The sequence below is a fragment of the Orbicella faveolata genome, unplaced genomic scaffold (genome assembly GCF_042242905.1).
Source record: "Orbicella faveolata isolate gen_17 unplaced genomic scaffold, um_ofav_v1 contig_15, whole genome shotgun sequence".
NCBI lineage: Eukaryota > Metazoa > Cnidaria > Anthozoa > Scleractinia > Merulinidae > Orbicella > Orbicella faveolata.
Window position 1 is genome coordinate 3,071,019 of NW_028301542.1, and position 27,755 is coordinate 3,098,773.

General features: G+C 37.9%; 1 protein-coding gene across 3 annotated transcripts; it reads left to right on the plus strand.

Annotated features, from left to right (window-relative positions):
* The first annotated feature begins 4,450 nt into the window (after positions 1 to 4,450).
* On the plus strand, positions 4,451 to 27,133 carry LOC110048929 (uncharacterized). 3 transcript variants are annotated; one of them, XM_089287951.1, is made up of 18 exons: positions 4,451 to 4,744; positions 7,284 to 7,441; positions 9,238 to 9,561; positions 10,197 to 10,367; positions 10,451 to 10,621; positions 10,705 to 10,875; positions 10,959 to 11,129; positions 11,475 to 11,798; positions 12,396 to 12,566; positions 13,063 to 13,216; positions 14,876 to 15,096; positions 15,658 to 15,842; positions 17,046 to 17,138; positions 18,627 to 18,761; positions 18,934 to 19,148; positions 25,357 to 25,397; positions 25,992 to 26,088; positions 26,162 to 27,133. In XM_089287951.1, the coding sequence occupies exons 1-18, from the start codon at positions 4,701 to 4,703 to the stop codon at positions 26,355 to 26,357; spliced, it is 3,042 nt and encodes a 1,013-aa protein (XP_089144077.1). In that variant the 5' UTR covers positions 4,451 to 4,700; the 3' UTR covers positions 26,358 to 27,133. The 3 variants fall into 3 exon arrangements, with proteins under 3 accessions (XP_089144077.1, XP_089144075.1, XP_089144076.1); XM_089287949.1 differs by lacking the exons at positions 4,451 to 4,744; positions 7,284 to 7,441 and having other exon boundaries at positions 8,637 to 9,561; positions 10,962 to 11,129; XM_089287950.1 differs by lacking the exons at positions 4,451 to 4,744; positions 7,284 to 7,441 and having other exon boundaries at positions 8,637 to 9,561; positions 10,454 to 10,621.
* The last annotated feature ends 622 nt before the right edge of the window (positions 27,134 to 27,755 follow it).

A 27,755-nucleotide genomic window follows, 5' to 3' on the forward strand; every position in this document is an offset into this window, starting at 1 on the left:
CAAGTGACAGTTGCTTCTATTTTCCTGTCCATGCATTCCTAGATGTACACCCCATCTTGTATTATTCTATTAAATTCCGTTTTTCATTGTGCAGGATTTGCAATTAACATTTGCGCCGTCTGGAAGAAAAACGAAACAAAACAAAACTCGCTATGTTTTCCAATGTAATTCTCTCTTTCAATGAATCACACAACACTCTAAATCAATTACCAAGGAAAATTATTTCAACACATGCAATTTTACCGTGTTGTAACAACATAAACTCCTGGATTATTGATATCGCATCCCATAGTGTTTTTTTTTTAGTTTTTATTCCTCTTTAAAGTTTGTTTCATTTTAAGCATCTCCTTGCATGGCTCCCGAAACGTCTTACTTCTATAGAAGTATATGACCGGACTGCACTGAGAATTGAGCGAGTACAACGATATGGAAATCGTATGGGACAAACCTCGTTTACAAAGGCTCGCAAAATAAAATTAAAAGATACACAAACAAGATAGACAGGCAAGGGGAAGAAGCACCCAAGAAAAGGTATTACATTTAACCTGGTTGTGTTCAATGCTTTCTTTTCCTTTGCAAACTCAGCAGCAGCTTGTACTGAAACTTGTTCACGTTTTATTTGTTTCTCGTGACGGTGGATTACAAAAAATAACAATAAATGGCAGAAAGTGCCAACGAAAGGTTGTAAATAGAAACAAAGAACCTGTACGCGCATTTTGATGGTAATTTTCAGAAAGTCTTTGCAGAAAGGGTGGTAAACAGATAATTACCCAGGAACTAACAACGGCTATTTCTATATAAACGAAGTCCCGTAACAATTGTCTCATAGCGAAAACAGTAATTCATGGCTACAAACTGTTCGATACTTAAAGAGAGACGAAAAGATGGGGATTATGGTATCGGTAGTATTCAGTTAGAAATAAACTTGTTACGACATAAATTTGTTCCTCGATGAAACTCAGCAGTGAAGCCGCTCCTACTTACAGGTCTGTTCCCGCCAAACAGGCTAGCAAAATGTTATAATCGCTTTGCAATGTAGGCGTTGCCTTTACTACCATCATCATGCCTAAATCTTTAGATGACTTAAGAAAAACTGGCAGAAAAAAAAAAAGTCTAAAGGCGAGTTAAGGCGATTTAAGGCGACTTTGGATGACTTAAATTAAGGCGACTTTATTCCACTTGAGTTATAAACCTAAACTTAACAACAGTCTGTCCATACACTTTGAAAATATCTAAAAATATCTTCCAGCAAACCATTATTGTCATGATCATTTTGTTTACTTTTGTATTCATATATTAAGTCACCATAGCCTCAAGTATAAAGATTTCAAACCATTTTTGATAAAAAAAACACTTAGATAGACTTACCATAATAGTTATTTCTATATTATAACAAATACAATAACTTCTATCAAGGTAGCATGAATGATAGTGAAGACATCCCAATAAAAACCAACATTAAACAAAAATTCAAAGAAAAAAGGAATGACAGACTTTCACAGTGAGAAAAACTTTCATTTTAAGAAAAAAGAAATGATTCAGCTTGATTTAATTTAAATTAAAAAAAAATAAAGGAAATAATTAAAATTTGGAATGTTCAGGATTATTGCTGTCATGGTGTTAGCGATCTTTTCCACCTGGTACTCCTGCTTTCAAACGGCATCCCGTTCATGGAACATATTACAACCAAGGATCCAGCTTTAGATTCAGTTACGTTGATGACGAGTTTGTTCAAAATACAGCTTTTGGTACCTTTTCAACTTCAGACGTAAGTCAACGTTCTTTTGCCTTAAAATGTCACAGCCTGAGAAACCAACAGCTGCGACAACAATGAGCAAGATATGTTATTGAGGTACAGGCGTCAATAAGCAATATTTCACAGAGTATAAAGTGGCATTTTGCAAAGTAACGTGAAGTATCATTTCGAAAAACTGAACTTCGCATTCGCAAAGTCTTCGCAAAGTAGTATTTGCCAGAGCCGACATGAAAGGTAAGATTTCGAAAAGGATAATGAAGTAATATTTTGAAACTCGATTTGGCAAGTTGCCATGCAATTTTAAGGTCACTTGAAGTTCCATTTCTAAAGTGACAAACAATTTCGCAAATTCAAAGTAGGATTTCCCAGATTACAAAGACTCTTTTGGCATAGTATCTTTAAACCATTTTCAAGACGTTTTGGCAAAATTGAGTCATCCCCCGTATTTCAGAGCAAAATTTCACAAAATAGAAGTATAGTATAGATGTATCGTGTTTTGTAAAGTAGGGCGTTTCATATGCGTGACGGAAAATATTAAACACCACTTCGATAAATGTGATTAGCCTGTATTGAAAATATTTCACTTGATCTTTATTCATCAGCATTTTAATATATAAATATATATATGTTATTTGCCGGCTGGAAGGTCCGTATGGTGAAAAACTGTGACCGAGCTCATTTATTTCACCAGTTAAGTTCTCCAAAATTGTTTTTGCGGTGTGAAATTTCGTGCGAGGTTTGAAGTTTTACTACGAAAACAATTTCTGTCAGTCGTTGCTTTTAAAATCATTTCGTCACTTATCTACCCTAAATTGAATAGCAGAAAGCAAGGAAATTCGTTAAATGTATTCCACAGAAATTCTCCTAAATACAGCCACGATCAGAGAGGTAAACTCGACTGAAATTAACTCAAATTTTACGGCGAGAGAAACAGGATTACGCGCCATTACAGGGCCAAGCTGCAAGCAATTAACTAAACTCTCAAAACTTAAAAACACTCAATTGAATTTACTTACAGTGACTTTCCTTGCCATTTTAAAGTTAACAGAGATAAACTTGCGTTGACTAATCGTCGATGGATGTGTAAAAAAGGCAAAAGATTGACGATTCCGCTAACTTTTAGGAGCGAAATTCAGGCAGCGGGAAAAAAAATCCGGCCCGTGGACCGTATCGTAAAAAGCTGGACCGGTCACGTGCGTATGATTAGCCAATCAAGTTCGAGGATTTAGGATTCCGGCCCGCTCAGATGCTCGAGAAAAAAAAATAATATGATTTATTATTTTCTTCTCCAGCATCTTAGCGGTCCCGAATCCTAAATTCTTGAACCTGATAGGCCGCGGATTGCTCCTAAATTTCCAACTTTGACAGCTTTTTAGGCTTTTTGTTACACCGTACAACAATGCAAAATGTAAACGTTCAACACAGAGTCACATATTCTGCAAACAGTATCGCTTTTTGTGACCGAAATCTCAAACGCACGCGTACTCAACGCACTCAACGGCTTTAATCAAAATTACAAAAGTTGCTTTTAAAACAACGAAATTTTTTCAAACTTTGCCAAAAGTTGCGTCTTATCATGCTTATCAAAAGTTGATAATGTAAAAAAAAATCGTGGTGCCGTTTTTGAATTATAGGCTCCTAAAGCTGTAGTTAAGGTTGTTTTTTGGAGGTCATACTGTTGCTATGGTAACCTGTTGGGTCACGAAAATGTTAACAACGTGTTCACCAATGATTGGGCAGTTTTTTGATACCATGATTGTAGCATCAAGTGATAAAGAGTGGTTATAACGACCCATCACAATCTAAGTGCTGGAAACTGTTTTGAGCCACCTTAATGTAGATGAAATAAAGGGTAGAACATTTGTAATGTGGATTCCTCCGCTTGCAAGACTAAAATGGCGTATAATTCCCAGTGCCGCTCGCTGCAGTGGAATGATATCATATCCCTTCACGGTTTGATTGTCCCATGAAATATCTCCTTTTAGTATAATTCCAGAGCTGAGAAAGAGTTTCCAGCAATCTGATTGGTTGAGCGATTCCCTATATGACGCTATCGCGCGGTGAATATATCATTTTCGAGGCCTGGTAACTAAGCGTGCCATCTTTGCGATTTCGCGCCTGAGTAAACATGGCGGACAGTTGCTGAATGAATTTTTCATTTATTCGGAAGACATCACTCCAAGTCTAGGATATTTGAAAGGATGGAGAGTTTTCAAAATGACTGCTGTCGCCCTTGGACCAAAAAGCCTTTCAAGTAATCGTATTCAAGGAATTTAAGCATCGTAAACGCAGTTGTTACGTTGATCGCCAGCAGGTCAGATCAATTGACCCAAATTTATTTTTCTTCAGACTAAAGCTACTCATTTTTTAGAAGATGATGAAAACTGTGAATGAAGTCAACAACGATAACACAAAGGTACCGGATGAATTTATTTTTCGTAGTGTTTCGCTTGTTTTTCTTGCTGCCGAACTCGATGAGTAAATTGATTCACAATCGATGTACATGTAAGCTTATTATTAAAACTACGGCTGCATACGAGTATGCAATTACGTCGGTGTTTTTATGTTTTAGTCCGTTATTCTGTAGTCCTCTTTGTTCAGCTCTGAAAATTATGCTAAAACAATTATTCGCCGAAGGCGAAGTGATCATTGGTGAATATTCACCTTGACTCCGTCTTGGTGAATATTCACAATGTTAACTTCGCCTTCGGCGAATAATGGTTAAATAAATGGCCTAAACCAATCGGGCTCCACGTTATATTTATGCTGACGCCAACTGATACGGGTGCACTCGCTTTCCAGTTTTCTGAGTAAAATTGTGGCTTCGGCGAGATTTTTGCGGTTCCTGAAGAAGCACAAGAACTGAATGCGTGTTAACAGAAATAAGGTCTGTGAGAAATAAGGTTGAACTTGTTGTGAACGATCATCTCCACTTGCTGCAACCATGGAAAAAAATCTGAAGAAAAACTACAGATATTTTACTACCAGGTCAGCCGGTAATGTTTTGCTTGCGATGATCATTTCTCATTTATTTTTACCTTCATTACAACTTTATTACTAACACTTACGATACATCAGTTACACGGCATACTACAAAAAGTAAATTACAAAAACAATACTTACAGTGTACATTGGAACCATAAAGTTACCACACTTGCATCTCTACATTACGTACATCACATCATCTATCGACAAATTATTGTTTCCATCAGTTTCCATTTGCTTATGATTATATCCTGATGAGAAAAGTTACATGCAGTTTTTTTTTTAATATTATAGTTAAACTTAAGGTAGATTTGAACGCCAGCAAAATTCGGTGTTACGCAATCTAACACTGAACACTAACCTAGCCTAACATTACACCCTGACCCTAAAACCATATAACATTTTGATGTAAAAAACGTCACTGATAAAATCGTAGAATTTAACTCATTTTTACAGGCATACAGTTTATATAGCCCAAGAGAACAGATTCAAGGGAAAACTCTACATCAATTACTGTTGCTTCCCAAATCCAATTTGTGGAGCGTTTCAGATGGGAATATCCGGTCACAATACCAAAACAGGTGGTTTCTGCTTTCAGGTCTGTTATGACAAAAAAGCAGTCATTACGATCCCTATAGTCCATTTTTACTAACAATAGATTTTTGCCAACAGTAAATTGAAAGCCTCTTAGCTTACTAGCATTTTTGCATACGAAAGAGATTCTGAAATAGGTAGACCAATCTCAAACCGGAGGCGGACCGGAAGATGTTTATTCCTTTCACGCTGCACCTTAGTTGGCTCTTCGCAAGGTGCCGTAAGTTAAACCGGTCACCCTAGTTGCTTTAAATCAGGTCTATCTATATTTTGAGATTTGAGCACAGGTAACAGTTTACCAAGCTTTCTCCTTTCTAATTTCCATAAACAAAATACCATAAGCTTCTAGGAAAGTACACTGTTAATTAAACTTCTTAATCAATTCGGATGGTAACATGAAAAAACCGGGTTCATCCAGGTTTTGGGGTGTGTGATATGATGGTTGGAAGGACCTTAATACGATTTGCGGTGACAGCAGAAGCAATTTTGTAATCAACTCCAATTTAAGAAATTGGAGTCCAATATTTACAGAAAATGTTGTCCTGTTCGGTTTAGGTACAGGGACGTTATAAGCGCGCTTTTCTGAGTGATCGACATTTTTTTTACAGTAAATGTTGTCCTGTTTGGCTTAGGTATAGGGAAGTTATAAGCGCGCTTTTCTGAGTGATCGACAATGTTATATAAGAAATTGCCAGCACTAAATAGTGGCTGGGTCCTAACAGAAAAAATATTATACAACTCCACAGTTAAACCATCCATCTCAGGAATTTTACCATCACCCATAACATTGAGGGCGTGTAAACATTCCTTGGCAGAAATATTACCCTTGCAAGAGTCCTTTTCTTTATGAGTCAACTTCAGCCTTAAATAACCTTGATTGAAAAACGTGAAAAATTGTCTGCCCTACTAATCGCTAAATTGAGTTTCTCAGGGGTGTGTAAAGCCTGTTAAAACACACTTCTGTACTCTAATTATATCCTTTTGGTCTGTGATTTCGATATCATCCTGTAAAACCCAATTCAGTTGTCTTACTTTTTCGGATATGCGCGCAATAAACAAATCATATGTTATAATGTGTTAAGAGCACGATATCGTTTTGTTCACCAGTCTTTAATACCATGTCGCACACTAGCTCGAAGACTCGCTCGTACGTGATGTGGTATTTGAAACTCGTCAATAAAAACCATATCAGACACTTAACATGTAATAATCTGCATTTAAAGTCGCCGTCGTTGGCAATCCTTCGATACGGAGGAAGATTTCTGCTTGTAATTTGGTAGTACTCAGTTTATAAATTCGTTGATGACTAAGCAGTCCGATAATAAAAAAGGTGCGCAATATAATAAGTGGGTGATAATGAGAGGATGCGAGAGATGTGTTTTAATTTAGCAGTTATTATCATTATAAACCGTGACCGTATAAATAGTAATTAGCTCTTTTTCTTTCATAACCAAAGCCAATACTGTATATAGTAGACACCGCTTCTCACAGGACCGGACCGAAAATTTCACTGCAAAAATCACCTTCCAATCCCCCATGAAGATACGAAGACTTGTGAAGCTAGGTTACCGCGGATAACAAAACTGAATTTGTCTGACAACCAGTTTCAACTCTGTAAGTGTCTGCATTTAACAACATTAAACACCTTATATTGACGGCTTAGTGCATTTTGTTTTCTTACATTTCCGCTCTTAAGTTAGATGAATAGCGTGTCCACAGAGAATAACTCAATATCACCTATTAATTAAACAGCGAATTGCGGGTGCTTTTTAATTAATAGCTTTTTAATTATATAATTTTGGTTTTTAATTCTTAGTCAACAGAGCCCCGTTGCTAAGAATACTTTGTACTGAAGGGTTATCCTGGGTAAATATTCGATTATCATTATTTGTCTTAAGTTTGCGGTAGCTATTTTTGTGATGACTGCATGTTTTATTTTACTCCCTAGCTATAGAGCCATCACAATGAGGTTCCTTTCCCGAGAAAATTTCAAGCCAGGAATCGTTTCCAACACAATGTTTCATTGCGGATTGATGTTCATCGGAACCGTAATACTACAAGCTTGGCCAAATGAAGGCATCTCGCAGAGCAACACATCACAATCAAGTACGTATAATCATAAGACACGGTTTCGCAAGCACCAGTGAAGATGAAATTTTGGCCATAGAAAAGTTCCTATCAAACGTCTTTTTTGTGTCAATTCCTTCGCTCACTCAGAAACATTGTCCATATAAGCATTTTTTACGAAAAGTTTAATATTATAGATGAGTAATTTGTTTTAAATTAAAGGATCGAAAAATACATCTCTGACTAGGATTTGTACCTTTTCTACAAACGAAAATAGGCTAAATAACAAGAAGAACCCAACCGAAAAGAAATTGAAAAAAAAAAAAAAAAAAATTCACGAAGTATTGTTCATTGGTTTAAACGTAAAGCTATTGCTGTTAACATACTCTTACGTTACCCCGATTTCAAAGACTGCACACGACGTATTCAAGTACTGTCCTTAAAGTTTACAGCCAATGTAGTACGGCCTTCCCTTTACTAAGTACTTCAACAGGCCAGAACTTTTATTGTTGTAGTCCTATGCTACTCACATCATTGAACGTGTTTGTTCTTCTATAGGATCTCGCACAGAGTTCATAAATCAGTGATGTAGCAACCCTTCTTGCCTTAAGTGAAAAATATTTATCAAGTTTATTTTGCCAGGGTTCTGGACTTTTTGTGACGTCGCTAAACAGCTTTTTGCATACAGGAGGGAGTATCTCTTAAGGAATCGGCTGCATGAGTTGTATTTTAGGATTAATGATAATAATATAATATACTTGTGAAATGTTCGTGGCTAGTCTGACGTGGCGCTTCGTCTCGGCCAAGAGACTCTTCAGAGACCTTTAGAATATATAGGCAAACTCGTTGAGCAGCACGCCCAAAGTCCCGTTCGCCCAAACTCCCGTTCTCTTGGCCGAGACGAAACGTCGCGTCAGACTAACCACGAACATTTCACAAGTATTTGACAGTTGTTTGCTTTTGTACAAATTTAACTCGTGAATGTACGGTTGGGAATCCCTCCGTGATAGAGGGCCAGACTGTCAACATCAAGAATTTGCGAACGGGACTTTAGGCGTGATGTTCAACGAGTTTGCCTATGAATTCTAAAGGTCTCTGAAGAGTCTCTTGGCCGAGACGAAACGTCGTGTCAGACTAGCCACGAACATTTCACAAGTATTTGACAATTGTTTGCTTTTGAATAATAATATAATAATAATAACATGATAATAGTAATAAAAATGATAATAATAATAATAATAATAATTAGTAGTAGTAGTAGTAGCAGCAGCAGCAGCAGCAGCAGCAGCAGTAGTATACACCACACAAGTGAATAGTGTTTTTCGCGCTCTCTGATTGGAGGTGATTAGCAAGTACTATTCACCTCCGAGCAGCCTGCGCGAGAGATGTTGAAATTTCCGACCGCTTGTCACACATAAAATAACGTTTTCGTTTTGGTCCGCTAATTATTCAGCTTGTGTGGTATATACTGAAACAATTATTCACCTCAGTGTCGGTGAAAGTGATGGATATTTACCTCCACTTCGGTAAATAATTGTTAATTATATAATTTTATACGACGTATGCTTCTGAACATCCAGCAGAACTGTACAGTTTCCTAATAAAATAATAAATAAATTAAACCGATATAGCCATGGCAGTTTATTTGTCTGGGCGCCCCTTTTAGCGAAGCGGCGAAGGGATAAACGAGCGACTATTAATGCAGCAAGATAAATTGGATGGCACAGACTTGAGAACCTCCCGTGAAATGAGCAGCAAGAACCACCAGCTATGCAGGCTGCTAATTTATAGCTTGAGGTCTCCACTAAATGACTCTCTGTTCTTTTTTTGCACAGATACAACGGCAGTGTATCCGTATGAACCAGTCGGTTGCTTCAAAGATAAAAGAAATCGACGTGTTCTACCAGTAGAAGTCAAAACGTTCTCTGACATGATCAACGAATCAGATTTGGCCAGTTCATACGCAGCCATAATTCACGCGTGTGCTACCGAAGTGTACAAGAATGATTTCTGGTATTTTGGCGTGGAATATCGCCACCAGTGCTGGAGTGGGGTGAACGGTAGCATGACGTACAACAGACATGGGCGATCCGACTATTGTTTATCGAATTATAGCGTGGGAGCTACATGGACCATATTTGTTTACCGCTTTGTTGAAGGTAATTAAGTTACCAGTTGATCACTTCACTGGGAATTTAGCACTCTGACGAAATGTTGCTGCTTTTTCGAATGCTCAAAGATTTTTCACAGTTCCAAATTAGTGTTGAATTTTAACCAGATATTTAGTTTTTCTGCCATCTGAGATTAGCTTTCTCATTTATTTTACCGGTATGCCCGAGAACTTTCTGTGTTCAAGCTATTTCAGGTTTATTATTTTGGTTTTCGAATAAGTGTTAGCTGGTGTTGAACGATCTGAAAAATTCTAGTAAGATAAACATTTTCTTGCGATATGGTCAACAACAAACTTAAAAACCCTTTTATTTTGATAACTAATATTATGCAGGATGATCAGCGTTTGGGTCCCCTGCCAATTTATCTACTGATTAATTTCCGTTAGTTCCAAAAAAATGGTATGTAAACTGGTATTAAGCGCCTGCCATGTTGAGGCTCTTGGGCTCTCCAGTCCATTGGATTGGAACACTGAATAAAAAGCTTAAACAATTTTATCGGAACCGTGAATTGTTTTTATACAAATTTAGAGCATAAGGCGATCAATTTTCCCACAATTCAAATCTTTAACAGTTTATACACTTTTAGAGCTTTCATGTTTTGGATTGCTTCCTCTAATCATCAGTGAACGGCAGCTGGAGCCAGTGGTCGTCATGGCAACCATGCAGTGTGACGTGTGGAGGGGGAAACAGGACACGTTCTCGCACATGCGCTAATCCAGCGCCAAAATGGAACGGAATGGATTGCCTTGGGACAAATATCTCCACAGAGAGCTGCAATTTGCACAGTTGTAAAGGTAGGTCACTGAAACTCAAAACGTCAACAGTCTATATACTTTTAGAGCTTTCTTTGTCATGAGTTATTTCTTCTAATCATCAGTAGATGGCAGTTGGAGCCAGTGGTCGCATTGGCAGCCATGCAGCGTGACGTGCGGAGGGGGAAATAGGAGACGCACTCGCACATGTTCTAATCCAGCGCCAAAATGGAACGGAATGGATTGCCCCGGGACAAATATTTCAACAGAGACCTGCAATTTGCACAATTGTAGAGGTAGGTCACAAAAAATCAAAACATCAACAGTTTATACTCTTTATAAAGCTCCTGTGTCATGGATTGTTTCTTCTAATCATCAGTGAATGGCAGCTGGAGCCAGTGGTCGCCATGGCAACCATGCAGCGTGACGTGTGGAGGGGGAAACCGGAGACGTACTCGCAGATGTTCTAATCCAGCGCCAAAGTGGAACGGAAAGGATTGCCTTGGGACAAATATCTCCACAGAGAGCTGCAATTTGCACAGTTGTAAAGGTAGGTCACTGAAACTCAAAACGTCAACAGTCTATATACTTTTAGAGCTTTCTTTGTCATGAGTTATTTCTTCTAATCATCAGTAGATGGCAGTTGGAGCCAGTGGTCGCAATGGCAGCCATGCAGCGTGACGTGCGGAGGGGGAAACAGGAGACGCACTCGCACATGTTCTAATCCAGCGCCAAAATGGAACGGAATGGATTGCCCCGGGACAAATATCTCCACAGAGAGCTGCAATTTACAAAAATGTAGAGGTAATAGATGCCTTTATTTGGAAGTATTTCCTTTAAAATGTAATTTGCCTTTCTGATGCTTTAGAATGTTCCTTGCTTTTCATTCCCGAGCTGAGTTAGTTTGTGGTTTTTAGGATATTTTATGATTGTACCGATCTGTCAATGACATCTTATTTGCCTGGCCGCCCATTTTCGCACGATGGCAATAAGATATACGAAGTAGTAAACGAGCGACAATTCCGCAAGATAAATGGTATGGTGGAGACTTCTTCGCGCGAAATGCGCGGCAAAAAATCCTCAGCTATGCAAGTTGCTAACTTGTGTCTTGATTTCTCTACTAAATGATTTTGTGGTTTTTCTACACAGATACATCGGTACTGCATCCGTACGAACCAGTCGGTTGTTTCAAAGATAAAAGAAATCGACGCGTTCTACCAATACAAGTCAAATCGTTCTCTGACATGATCAACGAGAAAGATTTGGCCAATTCATTCGCCGACATAATTCACGCGTGTGCTACTGAAGTCTTTGAGATTGGCTACTGGTATTTTGGCGTGGAATATCGCCACCAGTGCTGGAGTGGGGTGAACGGTAGTAGGACTTACAACAGATACGGGAGATCCGACAATTGTTCATCAAATTATAGCGTGGGAGCTACATGGACCATATTTGTTTACCGCTTTGTTGAAGGTTAGTTACCAGTTGGTCACTTCACGGGAAATTTAGCTCTCTGACAAAAAACGTAAGAGCCTGGGAGATTCGTAAGAGCATGCCGTATAATGATCAAAGATTCTTCATGGTTCAAGATTATTGTTGGAGTTTAACCAGATATTTACCGGTATGGCCAAAAAATTTGTGTGTTTAAGCTACTTTAGGTTTCCTTAGTCTTTGGAATAACTTTTAGCTACTGTTGTTGATCTATCTGGCGAAAATCTTCTAAGAAAACAATTCCCTTAAACCCTTATATTTTGACTAATATTATGTAGGATGATTAGCATTTGGGTCCGCCCAACCAACTGATCTAAATGTTAATTTCTCTCAGTTGTAAACATTTCTAAACTCGTATTAAGCACCTGCCTCGAGGCCCCTGGCTTCTCCAGTCCATTGGATTTTATTACTGAATAAAAACGTAACCAAACACCTTTTATTTGTCGTGCCGACCGTGAAGTCGTTTTATAGAAAAACGCCTTCTCTAAAAAGCTGATCAAGTTTTATCAATTCCAAACTTCAGCAGTTTATACACCTTTTAGAGCTTTCATGTCATGGATTGTTTCTTCTAATCATCAGTGAATGGGAGCTGGAGCCAGTGGTCGTCATGGCAACCATGCAGTGTGACGTGTGGAGGGGGAAACAGGACGCGGGCTCGCGCATGCTCTAATCCAGCGCCAAAATGGAATGGAAAAGATTGCCCTGGGACAAATCTATCCACAGAGAGCTGCAATTTACACAAATGTAAAGGTAGATGCCTCTATTTGAAGATTTTCCCTTATATTTATCCTGGCTTATTTTGACGCTCTGGGGGCTTTGAGTCTTAAGCATACACTTGAACTTCCTTGCTAGTGCCCCCCTTGTTACAGACACCAAAGAGGCATGATGGTCTGTATTATGGAATTGTCCGCGTGGAGGGATTCCACCTCAAAGTACTATTTAAAATGCTTGCGGGAATGTTTTTAAGAAGGAAAGGGTGAGAAACGAAGAACTGATATAAGCTAGACCGTTTGTCAAAGTTTTTGTTAATCATTGTGATCATTTTGCTTACCACTAAGGTATATAAATATATATAGTATTACTAAAGATTGTTTTGAGCATTCAAAGTAATATTTATGCGGCATTGAAATAATGATGATAACATCAATTTTGACTGATTCAAGTTTCAAAAGTTAACAAATTGAGGTGTCAATGAAATAAATTTATTTTTAGCAAGGTGTGGTATTTCTTTCTTTATTGCATTCAGACTCTACAGGAGCTAATATCCTTCACAACAATGGTCAGAGCACTGGGAAATCCATTTTGTTACTGGTAGCGAAGATTTTGGGCAGCTCCATTTTGGCTTTGCTATGTTTAAGTGGAGCTTTATGGTTTGGTTTTAGATATCGTAGGAAGAATCGGTGAGTATGAAGGACACTCTTGATCGGCTTCAGTCAATTGCGGAGCTCCGGCGGTCCAAAGGGCTGCCAAGCGGAGCCCCATACTCATATAGGAAAGAAAAGGAAACCCATGAGTTGATTTTCTCGTGGTTATCTTGGCTAGCGGTATTGCTCGTGGGTGCGTACGCACGACGACGGCGGAGTCGCCCAACATGGCGGCCATACTCCAAATAATACGTTGACAGAGACATGCAGCCTTGGTTTACCGTGTACTTCCTTGATATTGGACATCCATGTTATGATCAATTGACAACTGTCAAAACAAGGTATCCGCTGACCAGTATCACGTGACCATATCGCGGGCTCAAATTTACAGCTCTTCTGACCAAGTACTGGTTATCGATTGGATTGCGGGTTCATACAAGGTTAACTTGTTGGAAACAGGGCAGGATTGTTCGGAAGCCGGTTAACGCTAACCCAGGATTAAAAGTTAACCAAAATATAACTTTTTCTTCTATACAAACGTTTCTTGCTGTTTTGTTTTGTGTATATGGTAATTATTAAAACTCAAAACAGAAGGCCAAACAATATACAGAAAACCTCACCGCAAAGTTACAAAAGTCAAATCAAAATTCTAGCTTTTTCTGGGTTAGCTTAATCGGGCTTTGAACAACCCGGGCCAGGAGCTACGCTTTTAGGCTGGCCTAAATCTATATATTAATGGGTGTGCTTCATTTAAGAAAAATAGGAACGTAGGTAACTTACTTCTGTGACGTACAAACTTGTTGCAACACAATAAACAATATATGTTAATTAACCAAAAGGGCAAAAAACACATTTTACATTCAGTATGAAGAATACTCTTGATCGGCTTCAGTAAATTCTGCGCCGTTTTTGTTTAAGAAAAAAGAAAGAAACGTTAGTAACTTATAGGTGGCTAGTGTGACGCATAAACTTGTTGCAACACAATCAATTTAAGGCTGTAGTCTACACCACAATCCATGAAAGTAATACCAGTAGATATTAATAAACTAAGAAAATATATATATAATTTTCCTATTCCCATGCCAAATAGCTAAAGAAATTTTGAGATAGTATTCTACAGAAAAATTCATGTTATCTTAAATCGATTGTTTCATTATTTTAAGGTAGCTGCCTACACATATAGTTGTGCGACCGTGCGCTCGCTTTGGGTGACGTGAAAGCTCAACGCGAGCTCAAAGGAAAACATACGGTGGTTTTCCATGTTATATGACATGAACGAAACAAGCTTACCGTGAATGTTCACTTGTTGCAATCAGTAAGAATTTTGCACACAGGTAATAAATATTTTGCCTTAGTTGAAACTCGTTGTTCAGGGAAATATGTCAGACCGGTTTTTCCACAGTAGGAAAATAAATAAATTTGCAAAACTCGAAAAAAAAAAAAAAAAAAAAAACGCCCGCCAGTACAAAATTTACTGTTATCCCTTTCAAAATTCGTATCCAGCGGATCCGGTATGCTGTTAAAATTTGCATGGAAGATTTCACAGAGGGAAATTCAAGACAATCAAAAACAAAACCACATAAACTAGCTCGCTTAATTTTATCGATAAATGATTATCCTAAGGAGCTATCTTTAATTACTTACTATGTTGAAGGCTCGAGCTGTTGATTCTGATACATGTATACATGTTTTCAGATCCAATTCAGAACTCTTCCAGGATCCGTGGGAAGTCCGTTTTGATGACATTTTGTTGCATCGGATTATTGGAGAAGGAGCGTTTGGGAAAGTATATAATGGCAGGCTTTTGAAACAAACTATGGAGGTTGGAAAAGGGAGGAAATCTTTGCAACGTAAGACGGACAAGGAGCAGCAGGAAATGAAGATTGGCCTTGCCGTTGCTGTGAAAATGTTGCAAAGTACGATTTGGTTATGACAGCGTCTTAAAAGCGTTAAATGTGGATAAGGTTCTTAAAACGACCATTCAGATCTTGATATGGGCAAAATGAAAAGTCGCAAAGAGTTATATATTTTAAATTAACCATTTTGGTTATTTCATGAAATAGGCGTAGAATTGTGATCGTGTTTTAGTAGTATAAATATTCATTTTATTTACATTTAACCCTGGGGAGGAGGGAAGCCTGGGACTAGTTTGCCCAAGTCTGCACTGCAGAACTGTTAGAACGCTGCAAGGACTCTGAAGATGTGCTCGATTTAACTGGCTTTCCCTCCCCCCCCCCCCCTCCCCCCACCCACGCCCTCATGGTTAGTCATGATTGTTAGATTGCAGTGTACTGGTCCTGCTAAGTCAATTTATGTTCAATAAATGGAACGGACTGTCTGTCTGGCCCTTTCCTCTACTGCTTACCTGTTGTTGTTGTGATCTCCCACTGAAGTTAATTGTTCAGTTTTAAATGAAGCTCGCCCATGTATGTTTAAAACTTGTAGCGAAAAACGCTTTTTATTTTTTTCCCTACCAGATGGTGCCACAGAAGAACAAATGCAGGAATTCCTAGAGGAAATAATGCTTATGAAACAAATTGGGTATCACCAGAACATATTAAACTTATTGGCTTGCTGTACCATGACAAATCCCATGTTCCTTGTGGTCGAGTTTGCAAAGAATGGGGATTTACTTCACTACCTCAGGGAAAGAAGAGAGCAGGTAATGTGACATAATTGAAAATCTTACCTATAGCTTTTAATTTGGTCAATAAGTTTTAGAAAACCGGCCTACTTACTAAAACTTTGTATTGATTTAATTCAATAAAGTCCAACCTCCACTAACGGCCATCTCTCTACAACGCCACTTTCTTCTGCCTCCAAGCTGGCGTTGTGGAGACGTTTGACCGTATTCTCTAAGTTGAGAAAATTTGGAAACACGAGGAAATAAGAATGTTCTGGCGCGGTTGAACGGGTACAGAACAGTAATTCAGACATCCTTCGAATTGTTTTGGGCTGTTATCTCATGCTGGTTGCTTACAGTGGAACCCCGCTCGGTCACTATGGGGTCACAAAAGTATGGCCGTATTAACGGGGTGGCCGCGTACTAAAGTACTTCTTTTAGTAGGAAAATGACTCGCTTAGCTCTTCTTCGGGTCAGAGTAAAGTGGCGGTAATTGAGAGGTGGCCGTATTAAGGGTGTGGCCGTGATGCGGGGTTCCACTGTAATTCTAGTTTTCAATGAAAATCCTGTGAAGATTTAATAAACAATTCGTTTTCCTAATCGCCCGTAACAAACAAAAATTTTATAAATGTGAATTTCAAGAAAACGTCACGCTCGTATAACATAGAAAACCATGAAATGACGTTGACTGTAAACCAAAAGTTAATACTGAAGCCTCTCCTGCTTATCTAGTCTTCTGCAGCACGAGGCCACTTGAACTGTTACCACCCCTCCCTTAAGCTGTCGGCCACCGCAAGTTACACCCTCTGTCTCGCTCATAGCTATTTGTCAGGTTGAGCTTAGCTTATATAATTTCCAAGTAACCATAATACCTTTTGGTGGAGAGAGGCATTGTGACATTAGACTTTTACCAAACAAAACGCCTCAAAAGCTATAAAACTTTGTATTACTTTGTTTTTGTTTAAAAGTTTTCATCTGGCACTTACTAGTGACTTATTAATTACTAACTTACTTTATTTCTTGGTAATTAGTGATTTAGTGATTTTATTTATTTTGTCTCCAACTGCTCCCTCTTTTAAGTTTTATTGCTAACCAACATCTTTATATAGATACTATTTAATTTCGCTCGATTAGCTTTTAAATTTTTGATGGTAAATTTACCTAGTTTTCTTTTATCTTTTTTGTAACTAAGAGTTTTGCTATTTTGCTAACAAAAGCGTATGTTATTGTATTACATGTTAGATCGAGCAAGCTTTTGAAGCGACGGGGGAAGCAGCGCCCCACCACTCAATATATCAAACCAAAGGAGCCATCAATAAAGGGAGCTTACATGAAGTAATTATTATTTGCACTCTTTGTTGCATGCAAAAAGAGTGACTGACGTAACCAGTGGTGCTTTGGACAGCAAATCCTCCAGTCCCTCCCACTAGATCGTCTGTGTTCGGTAGTGCCGAATTCAACTCAACTCCGGTAGTGCTGAATTCAATTCAACTTGCTCTGAATATAAACAAGACGAATATTAACCCTCGAACGTACAATTGGGGGGGGGGGGGGGGGGGAGGGCGGGTGGGTTATGCGTGACCTGGCGCTAGGACCAATTTGTATGTGTACAAGGGGGGTGGATGCCACCCGCATAAGGTTTTTTCAAAGTTTTGAAAAGGCAGTTTACTTTAAGAGGCTGAAACTTTCACTAGCTGTTCATTTATCCTTCCGCAAAAATTTTGATATGTCAATTGTGCCTCAATTATTATTTACATTGCCATGACAACCACAAATTTCAGGAAGGTTTGGCCAAATAAAGACTTTTTTAAAGATAATTCTTCAATTTTCCAGCCGTTAGCATTCTGGCTTGATTTTGTTTTAATTTCCGTTGTTTCGTCACTTTTTAAGAAAATAATGAAATCCAGGATGACGGATCCAAGGTGGCGGATCACATGACGTTATATGACGTCATACCCAACAAAAATGATGTCATCTTGTAGAGCAAGCTCTGGGTTGTCTATTCAATGTAAATTTATATAACTTGCTGTGACTTAACAGAATGAAAACCTATGGCAGGGTTCCATCAACGCCCTCCCCCCCCCCAGCCCCTTGTACCATGTTTTGGGTATGAGTTAGCCTGTAGGTCCGAGGGTTAAAATGAGCATTAATGTTTGATGAAAGAAATTTCTAATACCTTCTGCTGGAAAACGATTTTGATTTCATGCATTTATTTAGGAGGAGTTGTTTGAATTTATCTTGTTTCAGAACTTTCAGGCTTCCACTCAAAAATGTTCAGCTACATGTTGGCTGCAATGTAACCTTCGAACGTATAAGACCACAGACAGTTTTTTTTCAGAATTCTGAAAAAAACATAGCCGAGATTTTGATATATTAACTGCCTCCACGTAATATGACATTGCCATAGTAAACCCTTGTTAAACTTCGCCTTTTTTGACAGAAGTTTTCATTTTCTCAAGTCTATTTGGATAAAATTGCAAACCTAGTTTCATTTTAGATTCTAGTATTAGTTTTGGATAATCTCCCATAAATTCACGTTATTTTTCGACTTTCTGAGAAAATAATAAAGTCCAAGATGGCGGCCTTAGTGCCGTCTTATGACATCATATTGTATGGCGTCATGTAAAAATTTGTCATCTTGCAAAGCAAGCCGAGGGCTATCTTTTAAAAGCAGAATAACCAACATCATATTACAACGAAAACCCAGGGGAAATTAAGGTTTCATCTACCACCTCCTTTTAGCCCAGTAGGGGTGTGAGCCGAGGGTTGAGCTGTGGCAGGTAATTAATCATTAAATAAGTGTTGTTGATGTTCTCTTTTCAGTGCACCAGTGACAAGAACGGATGTGCAGCGATTGCTCATGAGAGTATCAAGAATGATACTGACAACGTTCGTGACGATGATACTCTCTCACCTGCTGACCTAATGACGTTCGCATGGCAGATAGCGAAAGGAATGGTACGAACTGGATTACGTATATACTGTAGAGATTGGCCAATATCTTTGCAATTTGTAATATTGATATAAATGCTTTGATGGCCCTTTTAACAGATTGTTATTTTCCTTTTCATGACCTTTCATTAACAACGTCCGCTGCAGTGACAAAATTTCCCTCTCTTATTTTACGCAGGAGTTTCTGTCAAGGCAAGGATTCGTCCATCGTGACCTGGCGGCGAGAAATGTTCTCGTTTGTGAAGGCAAGCTAGTGAAGGTAGCCGACTTTGGATTGTCGCGTAACGTGTACGCTGGGAAAGTGTACCATTCTAAGAAAAGCAGAAAACTACCAATCAAATGGATGTCTCCGGAAGCCATTCATGATCAGTTGTTCAACGCAGAGAGTGACGTGTAAGTTTAAAACTATCACGTGAAGGGCGGAGTCGGCTAGGTTCTTAATCAGCGGTTAAATCAAATCCAAGTTAACAGCTACATACCGGGTTTGGTGATTTAGGTCTCTAAATTAAGATTGCTTAAGATATTCTTGCGTTTTTTGGCTACATAATTTGGCGAGAAAAGTAGTGAGAGAAGGAATAAATTTGCAGTGTTCACTGTTCAAAAGCGACGTTGTAACGTGTTACCTGTATAAGATGTGAATTAAATAATTAATTTGTCACTGATAAAAAGGGTGATTAAAGGAGCTTAGTCACAGTAGTTTGAGTTATTTTGGCCACATGCAAAATTTCCTTTAAATTGAAGGAAACCTGAAATAGTGAATTTATTGACCAAACAGATGATAGTAGACCATAAAGGAATAAGGATGGCTAAGGATTGAGAAGATTAACGCGAATTACAAACGACGAACTTGAAATTTTATTTGTGTTTATTTATTTTATTTAGCATTTCTTTATACACGGTTAAAAATCATCAGGTAATACTAATATTTAAAGATATATATATATATATATATATATATATATATATATATATATATATATATATATATTCATTAAATGTAGTTCAGGACTTCAGGAGTGATTCATCGTTTTATTGCTACAGACCTGTTTCGTATGGTCAACAAGTGACCACACTCATCAGGCAACATCATTCAACATCATTCAACATCATTCGTTGATGTTGCCTGATGAGTGTGGTCACTTGTTGACCATACGAAACAGGTCTGTAGCAATAAAGCGATGAATCACTCCTGAAGTCCTGAACTACATTTAATGAATATACTATGCTCCTCTAAGAGTTGAGCGCTTTTTGAAATCCATTCACCACAAGGAAATAGAATTTATATATATATATATATATATGTCTGGATTTATGAAAACGGTGTTAAAGACTGAATCAGGTGTTTTTTGATTTTTTTTTTTTTTTTTTTTTTTCATTTCTTTGTTGTTTTTTTTCTGCTTTTGCTATGACAGCAGCTTGTAAATCTTACCTAGCATGAAATGTAGGAACTCCTTGCCGCATGTTTCATTTATTTAGGTATTTTTTTCATTATTTATCGACCCCCCCCCCCCCCCCCCTCTTTTTTCAATTTGCGTTAAGTTTAGCCCAGGCTACACTCGTCTGAATTCAGTTCGCGCGGTGACTCTGACAAGGAGCGACCGATTAGCGTTCTGTATTTGCTGTCTAAAGGAAGTCTGCCCGAGGACATCATTAAGTCCAATGAAGGCCCAAGTCTAACGATTTGCTAGTAAGCGTCGTCCATTATCGTACCTGAGGCGGGCCTGAGGACATGTGTAAACTGTACGGGTCACATTTAGTCCCGTAACAGAAGGCCGTTTGCCCTGTGGCGATAATGTTGTGCTTGCTTTAGACAGCAAAAATCTTCCGCCACATCAATTTAGGGCTTAGACGTGCAATGGACTAGACATTTCTAGCTGCTGTTGGCGTCATTTGCTTTGAACTTTGATGTAGCTAAAGACTTAGAAAAAAATCTGTTGAAATCTGGATGTGCCATTCCGCGCTCGACAAAATTGAAGTACATCCGGGACATTGCTATTTGCGAGCAAAACATGGCCACGAGGAGAGAGAAGAACATGAGTTCAAGCGCTGATCGTGAGTAGAATTTCCTTGTTTTATCAATTTTAGGCGTTCTCGGCTTAGCTAAGTATCAGAACTGTCTGTGATTCGCTAGCGCGGAAGAAATTTATTTGCGTGGCTTCCGGGCGATAATTGACGTAACGACAACATGTTGAGTGTTCGCTTACTGCTAACTATGGCCTAGTTTGTCTGAAGTTCAATCGATTCTCGATGTAGGAAGCTCTTGTTCAGTCCATTTAGGACGATGCAGGCCTTTAGAAAGCGATAGATTAGCTCTCCGCCGCGGTTTTGATATCTGTACGTTCGTGTTGATTTAGAGTCCAATTTCATGTTAAAAGCACTCTTAATTAAATTGTACAATTCATGATTCAACGAAAAGACGGTGAATTTAGTCTTCCTGGCCTCAAAAGGCATACAGGAGAGTTATTTGCTGCTATTTGAGCTACGATAAGCCTCGTGGAAAGCTAGCTCTAGGACAGAATTGTAGCAAGTTAGATTATCAGTGACAAGTCAAATTCTATGGCTATGTTTTTGCGAATCCGGTCAGATATTGAAATGAAATGTCACGTAACGGCTACTTTTTGGCTGAAATATAGAGGTAAATAACCGATTCCACTGCTTACCATGCTCTTGTTAGCGTGACTGGCTAATTTAACCCACAGTAAAGACCTAGTGAGGTCATTTAGGTGAAATCGCAGAGGTTAAGCCTGTCTAAATTAGTGCCGCGGCGAACCAAATGATCAATTTAAGCTCTAATTTAGTTTTGTTTGGCTCGTTCGACTCATTTGCAACGACTTTAAAGGCTTGTATAGGCATGGTATGGACTCTATTAAGAGTACACGAGGTAGATAGCACTCTCGGTGCGACATGGCCATATTTATGTACATTTTCTAACCGTTTTTTCAAAAACATGCCCGCTATTTTGGTGCAAAGTCTTTAACACGGTTTTCATAAATTCAGACATATATATATATATATATATATATATATATATATATATATATATATATATATATATATATATACATATAGCCAACAAAGAATGCCACTGCGTCAGGAGGATCAATGAAGATTCACAGTCCAAGCCTCACCGCAAAAATGAATTTAAAAACGTTTGATAAAGCAAGGGCGGACAACTTCTGACGGTAAAAAAAGTTAAAAAGTTAAAATTTTAATAGAAAAACGTTTCGGTCTTAGACCTTCATCAGTTACAAGAGAAAAAGGACGAAAACTAAGTTTAAATACGGTTACAGTGTGGGAGATTACGTAACGAAATGAAAAATACAATATTGTGCTATTAATACATCGTGATTAATACAATACAGGAAGAAAATGCAAAACGAGAAATACAATGCTGTACTATAAATTGCGTCATACAGGGTGATAATTAATAGACCAAACGAAAAGAATACAATACTGTGCATAAATTACATTATAGAGCGTGATAATTGCAGAACTAGGTTAAAAAAGAAGAAACCTACGTTTACGCTGGACAAGGTTAATAACAAAATCCCAAATCGAGGCCTTTGGAGCATTAAAGGGTTGACAAACAACAAAATCCCTGGAGGGGCCCCTAAACAATAAGCTGTAATAAGATCCCAGGCAGGGCCTTTGAGCATACCTAACACCCAAAAAGCTGACAAAATCCAAGGAAGGGCCTTTGAACTGCCTTATGGCGCGAACGCATATTTACACAAGAGAAAGTTAATTATAACAAATTCTGTTTTTGGAGTGAAATTCTTTTCTTTTATTTAAGCCATGGGGAGCCAAAGAGAACAGTTGAGCACTCCAATAAGCCTCTTTCGTAATTAAAAACCTATCGATCTCGTCTGAGTCATTAGGGGCCTGCACCTGATCAATGCATTGGAATTCAAAATCATCCAAGGAGTGTGGAATTTTATTGAAATGTACTGCTACCTCACAAGTGGTTTTGTTTGTGAGCATAGCAGACTTGTGGTTACGAAACCTAACCCGAAAATCGGTGGTAGTTGATCCTATGTACTGTAAACGACATTTCTTGCAGGAAACCAAATAGATCACGTTTTTAGAATCACAAGAAAGCCTTGAATGAATGGTGTATTTTCTGCCCGTTTTAAAACTTAGAAATGATTTAGATTCAACAAAGAAATTTCGACAGAGATCGCATCTATTTCTTTCACATTTAAAGCAGCCATTGTTTGGCTGAATTGTTTGTCCCTCATCGGCGGTTTTAAAACGAGATGGTGCTAATAATTCTTTCAGGTTTTTTGTTCTACGAAAAGATGGTATGATAGAGCCTTGAGGGAAAAGTTCTTTCAATTTAGGGTTGGATTGCAAAATCAACAAATGCTTTCTAATTATGCTACTCACATTAGGCAAATTAGGATTAAATGTGAGAACAAATGGAAATAATTTCTTCGATTGTATTCCGCGTTGCCGTAGTAAATCATTCCTAGAAATGGTGGAGGCTTTGGAGAATTGATCGTCAACTAATTTGGAGGGATAACCCTGATTAACAAGATAACCCTTGTACTCAACTGTTCTCTCGGCAAGGAAAGTTTCTTCAGAGCAATTTCTCTTCAATCTAGTTGGAGTAGCGACTCCAACTTGAAGAGAAATTGCTCTGAAGAAACTTTCCTTGCCGAGAGAACAGTTGAGTACAAGGGTTATCTTGTTAATCAGGGTTATCCCTCCAAATTAGTTGACGATCAATTCTCCAAAGCCTCCACCATTTCTAGGAATGATTTACTACGGCAACGCGGAATACAATCGAAGAAATTATTTCCATTTGTTCTCACATTTAATCCTAATTTGCCTAATGTGAGTAGCATAATTAGAAAGCATTTGTTGATTTTGCAATCCAACCCTAAATTGAAAGAACTTTTCCCTCAAGGCTCTATCATACCATCTTTTCGTAGAACAAAAAACCTGAAAGAATTATTAGCACCATCTCGTTTTAAAACCGCCGATGAGGGACAAACAATTCAGCCAAACAATGGCTGCTTTAAATGTGAAAGAAATAGATGCGATCTCTGTCGAAATTTCTTTGTTGAATCTAAATCATTTCTAAGTTTTAAAACGGGCAGAAAATACACCATTCATTCAAGGCTTTCTTGTGATTCTAAAAACGTGATCTATTTAGTTTCCTGCAAGAAATGTCGTTTACAGTACATAGGATCAACTACCACCGATTTTCGGGTTAGGTTTCGTAACCACAAGTCTGCTATGCTCACAAACAAAACCACTTGTGAGGTAGCAGTACATTTCAATAAAATTCCACACTCCTTGGATGATTTTGAATTCCAATGCATTGATCAGGTGCAGGCCCCTAATGACTCAGACGAGATCGATAGGTTTTTAATTACGAAAGAGGCTTATTGGAGTGCTCAACTGTTCTCTTTGGCTCCCCATGGCTTAAATAAAAGAAAAGAATTTCACTCCAAAAACAGAATTTGTTATAATTAACTTTCTCTTGTGTAAATATGCGTTCGCGCCATAAGGCAGTTCAAAGGCCCTTCCTTGGATTTTGTCAGCTTTTTGGGTGTTAGGTATGCTCAAAGGCCCTGCCTGGGATCTTATTACAGCTTATTGTTTAAGGGCCCCTCCAGGGATTTTGTTGTTTGTCAACCCTTTAATGCTCCAAAGGCCTCGATTTGGGATTTTATTAACCTTGTCCAGCGTAAACGTAGGTTTCTTCTTTTTTAACCTAGTTCTGCAATTATCACGCTCTATAATGTAATTTATGCACAGTATTGTATTCTTTTCGTTTGGTCTATTAATTATCACCCTGTATGACGCAATTTATAGTACAGCATTGTATTTCTCGTTTTGCATTTTCTTCCTGTATTGTATTAATCACGATGTATTAATAGCACAATATTGTATTTTTCATTTCGTTACGTAATCTCCCACACTGTAACCGTATTTAAACTTAGTTTTCGTCCTTTTTCTCTTGTAACTGATGAAGGTCTAAGACCGAAACGTTTTTCTATTAAATTTTTAACTTTTTAACTTTTTTTACCGTCAGAAGTTGTCCGCCCTTGCTTTATCAAACGTTTATATATATATATATATATATATATATATATATATATATATAAATTAATACTAATAAACTACTAATAAACAGTCCATGCTAAATACTAATTAATAAAAATTGAAGTAGTAAATCCTAATTTAAATATTAAACTAATCCTGTTTTCCATGAATGCCGTGTCTAACTTTTCTTTTAAATTGATTTATTTCGAAAGATCTGTACCAACATTTAGGCTAGACTTTTCAAGATGCACACACCATGACTTAGCTCCTTTCAGTCTGAACTTCTATTGCTGTTTTCTATTGTGCAGCATTACAATCAATATTAGATAGATAGATAGATAGATAGATAGATAGATAGATAGATAGATAGATAGTTGGTGCCAATTTCCTCCCTTGCAGCCAGAGGCTGTATTGCGGAGGAACCAGAGAGGTGAGATCGGACGTCAGCATATGAAGGCGCACTATTGTGGCTTAGGATGTAAATTTGCTTCAGGAAGTAACCAATAACTGGGAATGTAATCTAGTTTATGTGATTATATCTCAACAGATGGGCGTATGGTATTCTACTTTGGGAGATTTTAACAATCGGTGCGTAGCATTTCTTGTTTTCTACCAGCCATTTTGGAATCTATGTACTTTTAGCTTCCTTGCACTATTTTGTTAGGTTTCTTTACAATTGCGCATGCATGCCAAATTATACTAACTTTTAAACAAAACTGCTTGAATCAGTTCATTACTCCATGTTCCACCTGACCGGAGTTCAGAGAGGCTATGAGTGATCTCACTTATGCATCACTTGTCAGGCATATTATAGTGTCACCTGCACGACCTGCTGTATCGCTTTGGATGTGAAACTTTAAAATAACATATATTAGATGTATAATTATAATGATCACTGCAAGCTAATGTACTTACCTTTGATCTCCATTGAGCAAGCTAGTTTCCAGGACTGCCATTCGAACTGAAGAAACCATGGTGAAAATTCCCAGCTTGTAGGAAGCTAACCAGTTGGATATCTACAAGCATGACCGAGGAAATAAAATCAGGGCTACCGATCACTAGCTAGAGGAAGGGGAGCTAGTGGTCTTGATATCGGGATCTACGGATTAAAACTCTACCAGCTCCCTAAAAAACATGCTCTTGCTGCCCCATAAACTGATCTCCGTCTTTCTTTGTATCTAGGTGGGACGCCATATCCTACAATAAGTAATCATAAACTTTTTCGGGCTCTTAAAGCTGGATACAGAATGGAGAAACCACAGATGTGCAGAGATGAGATGTAAGCCTCCTTTATTCCTTCGCCCCGTTTCTGTCATGAATTGATGACTGATTCCTGTCTTTCATTTTCTCAGGTATGAATTGATGCGACAGTGTTGGAAAGAAAAACCCACTGAAAGGCCTTCATTCAGTGTCATCCGGGAACAAGTTGAACGGATGATGCTACACGACTGTCCTTATTTGGATATGGCTGACGCAAACTATAGTTACGCGCCCCTTTATGAAACTCTCCGTGACGAAAAGATGGGACTGGAAACCACAGCTTTGTAACTTAGATTTAAAGTTGTATGTAAGATTTTTCGACGTCATTATACGTCTTATAAATGTTAACCCTCAGATTCAAAGGTCAATTCATACCTCATCGTGATGTGAGGGAGGTCCTCCCCATGATTCTTTCTGGACAAATCAAATTAGTAGGTACTCTGTTCTTTAATAACCCTCAACTTGCTTTGATATGTTTTATCATTTGGCTATGATTCATACGTCATCTTGGATCTGCCATCTTGGATCCGCCATTTTAGAATTCATCACCCTCGCAGGAGGTCAATAAAATGATAATAAAAGATAAAAAAACTACACGCCTATAGCTCTATACAAACTGTATGCCTTGTAAAGATGCGATTAATTCTATGATTTTATCAGTTATGTTTTTCATATATAAATATTGGGTTAGGGTTAGGGTTTGGGTAATCCTGATTTTGCTTGCGTACAAAGCGACCTTAAATTTCACCATAATGTTAAAAAATTTGAGTGTAGCATTTCTAATCTTGATAAAATCATTAGCAACTAGAAACTGATGAAAAATTAATTTATCAATAAGTGATGTAATACACGTAATGTTGAGATGTAACAATAGTAGATCATAATAGAATAACGTCTTAAATGCACAGTGTATTATTATTAGTATTATTTTTGCAACTTTCCTTTTGTAGTACACTGTATTTTTTTTTTTAAACTCTACACTGTATGTGGCCTAGGTTTAAGTAATAAAGTTGCCACTAAAGGCAAAAAAATAAATTAATAATTAAAAAAACTTAGCAAAATATTACGGCTGACCTGGTAGTAGAATATGTGTTGCTTTTCTTCAGATTTTTTTTATGACCGCGACAAATGGAGATGGTCGTTCACAACAAGTTCACAACGTTATTTAGCACAGACAGAATAGAATTCTCTAAACACGCATCCAGTTCTTGTGCCTCCTATTTTTTCGAGCTCATATGAATTTTCGTTTGCTTTTAAAAAAATCTTATATATAACGTGTAATTCGATTGGTCTAAGCAATTTATTTTATAATATTCAGAGGTGAATATCAAGGACTACAAAATAACGGACTAAGACAATTGTTCGTTTGCATACATGTATGCAGCCGTAGTTTTAATAATCAGCTTACATGTAGATCGATTGTGAATCAATTTACTCATCGAGTTCAGCAGTAAAACGGACAAGGGAAACTCTACGAAAAACAAATTCATCCTCTACCTTTATTTTATCGTTGTTGCCTTCATTCAAAGATGTCATCATCGTCTAAAAATGTGACAAAACGAGTAGCTTTAGTTTGAAGAAAACTAAATTTCAGTCAATCGATCTGACCTGCTGGCTAACAACGTAACCACCGCGTTTACGATTCTTAATTGCCTTGAATACGAGTTTTTGCAAAGATTCTTGGTC